The 12,340-nt window shown below is 41.0% G+C and overlaps 1 protein-coding gene across 1 annotated transcript in view; it reads left to right on the top strand.

Moving 5' to 3' along the window:
- Positions 1–1,776: 1,776 nt before the first annotated feature.
- Positions 1,777–12,340, top strand: part of exoc4 (exocyst complex component 4) — a 120,736-nt gene continuing 110,172 nt past the window's right edge. The window contains 5 exon segments of the mRNA XM_034218837.1: positions 1,777–1,896; positions 3,006–3,195; positions 4,350–4,544; positions 10,329–10,522; positions 11,967–12,076. Of these exon segments, the coding sequence (XP_034074728.1) occupies positions 1,817–1,896; positions 3,006–3,195; positions 4,350–4,544; positions 10,329–10,522; positions 11,967–12,076 (769 nt within the window). The 5' untranslated portion in view covers positions 1,777–1,816.

The raw sequence follows: 12,340 nt of genomic DNA on the forward strand, positions 1-12,340 counted from the left end.
ATATAATACCTCGCTGTCATCTTTGTCAAATGGTGTGCTCTACTTTACAAATATATGAGATGAATGAAGAGTGTCTGAATAAATTGGTCAAAAACCTTAAGTATAAAATGAGTTTGAGGCCCTTTTGTTGGTAGTGCACCAAGTTGGAGATATGAGACCAATGTGTTGTTTGATCCAATTCAAGATTATGTGAAAAATACGCAGGGCATAATAGATGCAGTGTTTTTCTGTTTCCCTAACCACATTTCCATGGAAACAAGTAAAGAAGTACATACTACCTAATCACCAAGGGATGACATTTTATTATACATTTGGATGGGGTGTCATTGGATAAAAGAAAAATACTTCTTATTTTCTGTTGATAATGATCAAAGCTATTACAACAAAGAAATACATCAAAAATAGATCCCCAAGTCCAAGGATATTAATTATTGAATGACCAGCAGAACCAAGAATACACCTGCTTATATGCTGTACTCTTACATTAATTAATAACAACTTCTATTTCTTAAAGAACACTTTTCACTAATTATGTATTTTAACTTTTAAAGTTTAACAATTGAGCTGTTTTTTGCACAACATCCCCTCCTATATTTTTGTTTACTGAACCTCTGATGAAGGACACAGTAATTGCTATGCAACATTTGCATTTAGATCTATATACAGATCACAAAGGCATGTCCTACAAAGACCTTATTGCCCTTGTAGTTAATCCACACACAGGTCAGTCAGTCAAAGTAATCACTTACTTTCCAAACACACATCAAGCTGAAATAAATAACCTTGGTGCTGCATTATTGGAGAAAAGAAGCTCTGTAGATTAGTTGGGCTGCAGGGAGAGGTGATAAGAACTTGAAAATTAAAGTTGGACCTGGGAAGCTACGCACCTTCAGAAGAAAAACTGTGGCTCCCGAATGACACAGCGATTGTTTCTTTTTTTTTGCAATAGACACAAAGATCGCCCACAATGTTATCTCCTCAGTCCACCAGTGCATCAATCAGGGCCCAGGCTCCCGGGAATCGACCCCCTTTGGTCCCGAATCAATGCCCTCTCCCATTCTCATTGGTACAGCAGAGATTGTCAAAGATACAGAGCAAAGACTCCTGCCAAATCCGGCACTATATGTTCTAAATGGGGGAAGCTATTAACTCTCTGACACACTGTCTATCTCCTTTCTTCTCTGCTCAGCCTTTCCCTTATCAGTCTCATGAGGACTGAATTGAAATTGTTGAAAAGAAAACTGTTTTTCTATTGTGATATTTGTAATGCAAAGAAAAAACTTAAAATATGAACATAAAACACAAGTAATAATCTTATGCTGCATCACAACACATCAACTAGGATCAATATCTGCACAACTGCGCACAACCTACTGGATGTGCCTTTGTATTCATCTATCCAGGGAGATCCGTGTTGACTGAGATCAAATAAACATGCACTTTTTAATAATCTAAAATGATAATGTTATCATAAAATGGCTGTTTTGTCTCAAGCAACATTTTTACTATAAAAGAATAGACCTAAAAAGATAGAATTATTACTGTAAATTGTTAAAATTACTCAGAATGTAAATAGTTTTACCTTTTTCAAATAAAGAAACCAAACACAGAATAATTAAACAGCTTATCTAGAATATATATGATAGTTATATAAAAATATAATAGTTATTAAAAATGTGATGGTGACCAAATCCGAAGTCAGAGAAAATGAGCAACACTGCAGGCAGACCTACTTTCATGTTCATACTACAACTCCCAGAATTCCTTCCTTAACTCGCGCTTGTGTCTTCCTGTTTGGGTGCCGCAGCTGGAAAAAATGGCAGCTGAGACAGGGAGATACAGGACTGCAGTTAGCAAAAACAAAGACCCTTCTGGTCTTCTTATCTCTGTCATAAGGTAAGGCTTGTCTCATTCTTTATATTTACTATACGGCGCTAGTAAGACGTATGAAAAGTCTTAAGGTGGGCTCGCATTTGCTCTGACACTCATTGACAGCTAGCTTGTATGCTAAAGCTACGTTAGCAATATCCTTCCTGCATTTTTCATTTAATGTATAACATGAACGCACATACCTTTGCAATTTTTCATGAACAATATTGTTTATATGTCGGTTAATATCAACAGCAGTTTTATTTGTTCCTGAAGCAGAATAACATGTTGAATCTTGGACATTGTTTGTGTCTTCTCCCACAATTTGAAGCTCACCAAGTATTTGTTACAAAATAAACGGTTTTCATAAAAACCTTGTTTAAATGTACGAAAGATATATTGTGCATGGGTAAACATTTGTATTCCGGTTGGCTTAATGAAGTGCACCAAGCTTGGCTTTCTGGCATGTTTCTTACCCACAGTTGCTATGATTTCGTAGGAGCACATAGGACTCTGAACTAGTCATTCTCATCTATAACTTTGAGATGTATTACAAATATGTATTAGGTGAAAAGCATACACTGCAACTAAATGATTATCACTGTGACTCCTGCAGCTACCAGGTGTAACAGGTGTAGTAATGCACTGTTTAAAAAAGTTGCTCTCGTTTAGAAAGAGGGAAATGTATAGGAAGTTGAGTAAGAGTTCTCTAAGTGGAGGTCAGGAATATCCATACAGCCTGTACATTCTGTAATTCCTCCATTGCGTCCTCAGTATAACACAATCTGTTTTTATTTACTAACTTTTTGTCTAGTATGATCAAATGAGGAGTTTGTTTGCCAAATATGTGAAAACATGCTATAATTAACAACACCGATTGTTATGCTGCTGTTAGAGCCTTTTGTCTCCGCATCAGTGTTTCTGTCAATGCTGCCTTTTACCGGAGGTGTATGTTGGAATATGTCAGTTTTCTTTTTACACCCTCGGCTGCCTTTAAAATCTTTATGTAAGCTCATACTAAGCTCAATATCAGCTATGTAATGGTTATTTCCTGAGGGTTTCTGCTCTCCACCTCATGATGTGGATGTGGTAACTGAGTCAAACCTTTTACCTTTCCCTCTTCTTCATCACTGCAGGACTCTGTCCAGCAGTGATGATGTGCAGGACAGGGAGACGGAGAAGGGTCGTCTGGAAGAGGCCTTTGAGACATGTGACAGAGATTTGGACGAGCAGATCGTTCAGCATTATGCCGAACTCACCACCGCCATCAGGACCTACCAGAGCATCACCGAGCGCATCACCAGCTCCCGCAACAAGATCAAACAGGTAGGAATGGGACACTTTATATACAAATGGACACTGAAGGTTCTGGGAAACCAATAACAATAGTTCACACTAACTTTTTAGGGATTTTAGATTAGTGATGTGCAATTAAAAACTGAATTTGTTTATTGAATAATTTGTATTTTGTGTGTTCATACATAATAATGGATTATTGGATTATAGTTTTGTATGTCTTTTGTTATTCTCCAAAACTGACAGACTGACTTAATTAGCAAAAATCCTGTTTTTAAATTGCCTACTTAAATATCCTATGCTCAAGCCACAATCCTTAGCCTCCGGACATACATTTCTCTATCACACTTAACTTTGATCAGCCAATACAGACCTTGCAAAAAAGACAACCCGTGTCCTAGTGCTTCTTTAAGCAAACCGAAGTGTAACCAAGTTCTGTCTTTAAATGAAGACAAATTATGAACTCTGAAAGCGAAAGATCAAAATGTGTTTTGTTTAATGTTCCTGCCTACTCTTTGAATTCTGCATCGCTCTAAAATCAGCTAAGCTAATCAGCCAGAAGTGCAAACACCTGTGTAGGAGTGCAGAGCTCTTAATGGAATTGCAAATGGTTTCAAGGTACTTGAACTAAAGCACAGAAACACCAGAAAAGCTATTGATGTCTCCCAGACGAACAAATAAAAGTGTACCAAAAAAAGGGAAATGTGATTATATATTGTTTGATGCTAGATGCATTTGACTTGACAATATTAATGCTAAACAGTTAATGTCACCTTTTATTACTGTTGTACTCTGTGCAACTGGACATTTTGATTCTTTGATGAAAGTGAGCCCCGAAAATCCAGTTTGTTAAGGAAGAGAGGGTCAGGTTAAGGGCCTAGCTGTCATGGCTCTAATCTTTCTTTACAGCTATGGCTTCATGCTCTTTTCACATTCCATGCTGGCAAACTCTGAGCTCATGAGAATCAACAATTCACAGCAGTTACACTTAGATATGAAAGATTATTTAAATAATAGGTTGGGAAAAGCATTGCTTTACCATTAAACAGTTCTCAAAGTTATCTGAATGATGACACACACATGTATGGTTCAAACATTTAGAAGTATAGATGGACTTACTTTGTGCTTTTTATCACTCAGCTTTCTCAACAACACCTTTTTGTTGATTTCAACTCCCTCTTCAGGTGAAGGAGAACCTCCTGTCCTGTAAGATGCTGCTGCACTGCAAAAGAGATGAGCTGAGGAAGCTGTGGATAGAGGGCATCGAGCACAAGCACGTCCTGCAGCTGCTGGATGAAATCGAAAGCATCAAGCAGGTGCCTCAACGGCTGGAGGCCTACATGGCAAGCAAGCACTACCTTCATGCCACAGATATGCTGGTGAGTAGACTGATAACGGCTGACATGTCTCTACACCAGAGCTTCTTTGTGTGTGTGAGCATGTGTGTGAGTTTTGTCAGTTAGATGGAGAGGCTGACAGGGGGAAAGGAAATAGCTTGTTAGATTTGGTTTGGTGTTGTTTGATGGTGAAAAAAGAAAAGATTGTTGTCTTTTTTTGAAGTTGTGAGAAACCCTATTTACATAATGTAAATGCATATCAGGCAATACAGAGGCGGTACCGTGCTTCTGAGACTCACGGTGTGCACAGTACACATCTAAACAGCAGCCTCTATGAAGTGTTAATGCTAAGATTGATTTCTTGGCACCTGTCATCCCTCTAAAGAATCGTTTTCTAGCCGTGAACAGTCCAGCGGGTGCAACTCTTTTACTTCAAGAGAACATCATCTCAGTGTGGTGAGGTGTGTATGTTTGCGCGTACTCCTGTTCTTTTGATGTGTGTTTTGCAGTACGCTCGGCAGGGGAGCTGGAGGATGGTATTGAGGACTAAACGACCAGACTCTCTGATCCCTCTGCTCCTTTCTTTTACCTCCACTTCCTCTCTCCCTTTCTCTGTCACACCCACACATATTCCTCCAGACTTTGGTAATAACTAGGTTGCTAGAACAGTGTTATCTGAGGAGGAGGAGGAGGTAAAAAGAGGGATGATAGTATGCCCAAAGGACCATGAAATATTCTCTTTGTGTAGGTGGAATAATTGGAACTTCATCCAACCTGTGCTCAGTCAGTGTTTTTGAAAGGTGGTGGAAAGTTCGAAGTCAGTACCACACACTAAAGCCAAATTAGAGGAGTTAGTTATGATTATAAAGTGGCAGGCCAGCATCCTTTACATTTATATTTGGTTAGTTTTGGAACCTCCCATATTCATTTCTAAGTTTCTGCACTTTAAAGCTAAAACGAACAGCTTGCAATGAAGCAGTATATACATGCTGGATACTCAGAGGTCAAATACAAAGTGTATTTTTCTATAGAGCAAGTCAATTAATGTGTTTTTGAGAAAAGTTGGTGTATTGTTTACTCATAGAAGCCATGTATTTACCTTTTTTAAAGTTATTTCAAAATACTTTCTTTCTCTAAACAAGTAAAACATGCTTGTTTCTGGTTCACATCATAGTTAATGAGGTGGGGTAGGTAATTTTGGAGAAACCAGCTCGAGTGCGCTAGAATTTGAAAATACACAACTGGAAAAAATCTGCCACTTCCTTCCAGAGCCCCTCCTCCAACACACACAAACGCGCACATGACCAATGAGGGCACGAGATAAGTTTGTGCACAGATGGAAGGCTGACAGGCAGGTAGGCCATCCAGTTATTTTAGCTGGGCCGGCTAAAATGATTGGTTGTGCTTTTTACAGTGCTACGGCTTCCACAGATGACTTTTTTTTATGGATTTTTTGTCAAAACACTTAAGATATTAATAATAATAATAATAATAATAATAATACATTGCATTTCAAAGCGCTTTTCCAGGTGCTCAAAGACGCTTTACAGTGGTGATAAAACATGATAAAATAGAATTTAAAAGTTATTAAAACAAGATAAAATAACACTTAAAAGTTATTAAAACAGCAATACAGCATAATTCACAGATTAAAAGCCATCTTGAAGAGGTGTGTTTTGGTCAGTGTTTTGAAAGTGGGGGGGTCAGTGCAGTCTCTGATGTGTTGTGGGAGGGAGTTCCAGAGGGTGGGGGCAGCGATGGAGAAGGCTCTATCCCCCCAGGTTCGGAGCTTGGTTTTCTTGGGGATAGAGAGGAGGTTCGCTTCTGATGAGCGAAGGCTGCGGGAAGGGGTGTAGTGGTGGATCAGGTCGGAGAGGTAGGGGGGAGCCTGGTTATTGAGAGCTTTGTGTGTTAGCAGAAGGATTTTGAAGTGTATTCGTTGACGAACAGGGAGCCAGTGCAGGTTTTGAAGGACGGGGGTGATGTGGTCTCTGGAGCGGGTGTGGGTGAGGAGGCGGGCAGCGCAGTTCTGGATGTATTGTAGTTTATTTAGGATTTTGGATGATGAACCATACAGGATGCTGTTGCAGTAGTCCAGTCTTGAAGTGACAAATGCGTGGATGAGGGTTTCAGCAGCCGGGAAGGTGAGTGAGGGGCGGAGGCGGGCAATGTTTTTCAGATGGAAGAAGGCAGTCCTGGTGATGTGGTTTGTGTGTTTGTCAAATTTGAGCTGGCTGTCAAAGATTACTCCAAGGTTGCGAATGTGAGGAGAGGGGGTTAGAGTGGTGTTGTCAAGGGTGAGGTTGAAGTTCTGAATGGTGTTGGTGCGGGATGGGGGTCCGATTATGATGATATCAGATTTGTCGCTGTTCAGTTGAAGGTAGTTTGTTTGCATCCAGGATTTAATTTCTGAGAGACAGTTGGTGAGTGTGGAGTGAGTTGTGGCAGTGATGGTTTTTGTGGAGATGTAGAGTTGGATGTCATCAGCGTAGCAGTGATACTGGAGGTTGTGGCGACGGATGATTTTTCCAAGGGGGAGTATATAGAGGATGAAGAGGAGGGGACCAAGCACCGAACCCTGGGGGACGCCTTGGTTCAGAGGGGCAGTGGAGGAAGTGCAGTTATTGATGTGGATGAACTGGTGTCTGTTGGTGAGGTATGATTTCAACCAGGAGAGTGCAGTGTCAGTGATGTTGAGGGATGATTCCAGGCGGGACAGCAGGATGGTGTGGTCGATGGTGTCGAACGCTGCTGTGAGGTCGAGGAGGATGAGGATGTTGAGATTGCCGGAGTCTGAGGAGAGGAGGAGGTCGTTAGTGATTCTGAGGAGGGCTGTCTCTGTGCTATGTTTTGTCCGGAATCCTGATTGAAAGGGTTCAAACAGGTTATTGGAGCTGAGGTGGGATTTTAGTTGGGAGGCTACAACACGTTCGAGTAGCTTTGATAGGAACGGGAGATTAGAAATGGGCCGGAAGTTGGACATGATGTCAGGTGTGAGTCCGGGTTTTTTCAGTATGGGTGTAACAGCAGCCAGTTTGAGTGAGGGGGGGGGACTGATCCAGAGCAGAGGGAGGAGTTAATGATTGTGGTTATGAGTTGGGAGATGGGAGGGAGGCATTCCCTGACAAATGTAGTTGGTATGGGATCCAGAGTGCAGGTGGAGTTCATTCCGGCCATGAGGGTGGAAAGTTGCATTGGGGTCACAGGGGAGAACCGGGATAGGGGCTTTGAGGTGAAGGGGGGGGGAGCCAGTGGGGGAGATGGGGAGGGCTGTTGAGGAGGTCAGGTTTCTGTAGATGCTGTCGATTTTGGATTGAAAGAATGAGAGGAAAGAATTGCACTGTGCGGTTGTGAAGGATGGGGTGGCGTTGTCGCAGGGTTTAAGGAGTGTGCTGATGGTGGAGAACAGAGCCTTGGGGTTGCTGGAGCCAGAGTGTATCAGTTGTGAGTAGTAGTTGGTCCGGGCTGCTTTGAGCGCATTATTGTACTGATGTAGGTGGTCGGTGTAGGCATGGAGATGAACTGTTAGAGTGGTTTTCTTATGGAGGCGTTCCAGTTGGCGTAGATATTCATTGCTATCGGGATGTTAAGAGCATTCCATGGAATATAACAAAAAGTGTATCTCGAGCCGGTTTCTCAAACTTACCTACCCCACCTTTAATGTCTGTTTAAAGATTTGTGAATTAGAAAAATAACTCATCTGATAAATTCATCACACTGGTGTTAAATCTCTTTATATATTACTAGATACATATTATTTATCATATAATGATCCACATGTTTATTTGAGTACCTAAAGATATTTTTGCATTGTTCTCTAAATGTGTTTCCCACATACATTGTATACTACCTATACAATCCCACACATGTCTCTCCACTGTAACATCACACTGCCTGAAGTGTTCATTCCCATCATGCTGTCACTCATTACTGCACTCATCTGTCAGATGAACGTCTCCCTCGTTTCTCCATGCACCTTATGTTTCCTCTCCCTTCCTTATCACTATCTCCCTCTTTCTTTACCACAAAGTTATACATGTGTTGACTCATGCAGTGTACTGGATGTCTTTGTTTTTTATTTGCTGTGTAGTGTGGTAAGTGTAGATTAGCCAGGGATACTTCCTAGCTTCCATCTCTCCTTCAATGTGTCTCACTCTCCATATCATCTGTGTGATTCTGTGTGTGTGTGTGTGTGTGTGTGTGTGTTATGTGAGCTTTATCTCTAAGGGTTGACAATTAGAATTCAGACTATGCTCTCTGTCTGCTATTGAATGGCAGTCGTAGACCCCATGGGTTTGGTTAAAAAAACGATACTGGCTTTAGTTCCATAACATGTCCTCTCCTATATCTCCTCTCATTCCCTTGTTCCTGTAGTGTCACAAAACCCAGGTGCACACAACTGCTGACACAACCCCCCCTTGGTGCTCAGAGTTTACTGATAAGCTGTCATACTTCTTTTCTGTTCTCCTCTCTTCACTTGTGTCCTTCTCACCATCTCTCTTGCTACTCTGCAAATCCACAAGAGGCTTCATATCGCTCATTAAGCTGACAGGCCCGGCCCCCTAATGATGTTAACCAGCCTTCCTCTGTCATCCCAGCCCAATGGTAATGAGATATTCCCCCCTACACTCAGACACATAAGTGTTAAATGATTTACAGCCATGCAATCACACACATATAATCATACACACATCTGGGAGGTGTGAACACACACACAAATGGGACACACAGAGCCTTGCATGCACGCAGAGTTATTCTATTAAACCAAAGCGGGCTGATCATGCAGCGCATTAGCTCATCTTGTCACTAATGTGCCTCTCATTTGCATCAACACACACTTGACCCATGCACCCCCCCCCCCCCACCAGCAGCTACCCATTCCCTTCTGGCTTGCCCTGGCCATGCAAACATTTTTCAAAGCACTATCATCTGGCCATTAGTACCCTTGAAATAGCCATAGTAATGCACATTCATACACAAATACAGCCTGGCACATTTTATTTAATGGCATGAAGATGTATTAATTGCAAGCATGCCACTGCTGCTGCTGCTGCTGTTAATAAAAAAACTGAGCAAAGAGAGAAGTAGGGAGGGTAACTAGGGAACATTTGAAAAATAAAGAGCGTGAGTCAGGAGGGTGTGAGAAGACTTTTAAATCATCTGTTGGAGGAAAATACATTTTTCATATATTGTACATGTGAATCCCGTACCCTCTGATACTCTGGCTGGAGAACATGAGTTGCATCTAAGTTTCTTTTTTGGGCATGTCTATGATAGCTTGTGGAAAATGAGTGTCAAGACTGGGATGTTGACGGCTGATCTTCATGGGGAACCAATGGGTTTCTTCATCATTGGGACAGAAGGTGTAATGGAATCGTTCAAAGCTGGTCTGACAGGTGCATTTTACCGTCATAACACAATATAAGATTTGGACGGTTTTATTCTATAACCACAGGTTGGTGAGTGGATCAATTCAATGTTTTGTCACATAGAGATCCTCTCCTCGTTGTGTGTCTTGTACATCCTTGTCCTACAAAGATGAGTTATGTGCAATTGTAAAAGAACAATGAATGTGCAGCCTTCCCACCTCCAGGCTACAATGTTTGCTGTGTGATGATTTGCCATGAACCTTTTATGAAAATTGGCCATAGAATTGATGGCCTTTTAGACTTGCGTTTCCCTGCCTCTCTCTCTGTTCTGATGTCTTTCTGTGGCTTCCTACTGTGGGCTTTCCAGTGAAGGCAAATGTCAAAAGAAAATCTTCATCAGACACTATGAAGGAAACGTGAAAAGTCCTGTGATTGCCTGGTATTTTGTCATATGCAGGTGTCAGCGGTGGATTCCTTGGAAGGCCCCCTTCTGCAGGTGGAGGGGCTTGGAGATCTGCGACTCGAGCTCCACAGCAGGAAGCTCAACATCCACCTTGTGCTCATCGATGAGCTGCACCGCCACCTCTACATCAAGTCCACCAGTCGTCTGGGACACAAGAACAAGGACAAAAATGCTGCACGTCTTCCAGGGTAAGCGGCATATTTTGAAATCATATGGTTACCAATTAACAGCAAGATTAACTAGGTAGAAAACAATTCATTTGTTTTCCTTTATTAACATCCCTCTAAGTTTTGTTCCTCTTCTGACTTTTTATTTATCTTTTTACTCAAAGTTTTCACTAATTTACAGGTCTGAGTAAAACGGATGTAGTGAGATTAGATTGTTATAAAAATAAAATGTTGAGCTGGTTTGTTTGGTCTGAGTCCCCAAAAGCCTTTCTTGTTTGACTATTATGTAGTCATAGGAAATGTAGCCTTCTAAGTCCTCCTTCTTTTAAAAGTTCTGACTGTACAGATGTCTATTCATTATGAGTTAGTTCATTCTCTGGACAACTTTCCAATTATTTACTATATGTAAACCAAGCCAATTACTGAGAAAAACAATTAGACCTTGAATAACTCAACTTTTTATGTGTGTACTACAGTATCTGCTGTGAAGTTTCAAAGAAACAGAAGAAAAACAAATCATTTATTGTAAAGAAGTATACATTACTGATTAACTCATGGGGAATCGGGAGGTATGAACATGGAGCCATGATAGATGATACTGTAATACATCTTGTATGTATTAATAAGCCCATTTTATTGTTTGGTTTCCAGGAAAAACACATTTTTCAACCTAGGAGAAACAGTTGCCAATTAATAGCAGTAGAAAAATAAGCTGACATAATAGACATAGAGTTTCCGTGTGACACCGGAGATGCTTTTATATGATGATTTAGGTTTTGCAGCCACTAGGAGAATAACTTAAGCTATGCCTCCGTGACCCGAGGGCCAGTCTCTTAGTTTCTTGATGCGGTCGTATAAGCTATTAGGGATAATGCAGCACAATGGCTTCAAACACGCTGTTGATGCTGCTGTGTTTTGTGGATGGTATTCAGCTTAAGTGTTGTTTGTGCTTTTACATGTGTGTCTGTGTGTGGGGTGCAGTAATTATGTTGGCTGTGGGTTGCTGAGGCACAGTGATTTATTACTGAGGGTCAGCCGGTGACAGGTCCTGGCCTTCCTGTATTGGGTCTGGGTCGCCTCTAACAACAAGCCAGCCTCCATACACCCCACTCACTTAGCAGACACACTGTGTTTATACCGCCCAACTTAAGAGAGCCGGATTGCTTCCACCTCAGGCTTAAGCCATGATAAATGGTTCATTGGAAAGCAGCACCAATCCTACCCAGATGCAATAATTATTTTTGTTATAAAATTAGATTGTTTTTCTGAGAAATTACCAGGTTAGTTGGTGCATTTCTGGGCATTATAAACTTTTCTATGTGTAGAAGAAGCTATAACTCAAGATTTTTAGAGTTAATCTGGGTATATTCCTCTCATAATCATGCAATATATATTATTGTATTTGCATGTAATTTTAGAAAGTTAATTATTCTATCCAGACTGATTATTGTTTTTGTCTTCACAGCTCTGCGGCTAAAGATACATCTCCAATGCCTGTGTTGGATGTGAGCAGCATGTCCACCCCACGCAAGCTTTTGGATACATCACAGTTCAGCACACCTGGATCAGGCAGTGGTACGAACCTTAGATATCTCTAAATATGGTAGTATGAGGGAATATGGGCGTTAGCTTGGCAAGAGTAAGGCGAAACGATTATGTGAAGGAAATGAGATGCAAAAAGAACTGGGGGTTTTAAGAGGGTGTTTCATGAAAAAAAACATTTGTTATGTGGTTTGTTTTCCAATGAAGTTGCATACATTAAGGGAGAACTATAGAGATAAACACATCAACAAAGCAGTGTTGTTGATCTCTTTGGAAAACAAAGTGTGTGGATTTCAG

Source organism: Gymnodraco acuticeps, unplaced genomic scaffold, assembly GCF_902827175.1.
Source record: "Gymnodraco acuticeps unplaced genomic scaffold, fGymAcu1.1, whole genome shotgun sequence".
Taxonomy (NCBI): domain Eukaryota; kingdom Metazoa; phylum Chordata; class Actinopteri; order Perciformes; family Bathydraconidae; genus Gymnodraco; species Gymnodraco acuticeps.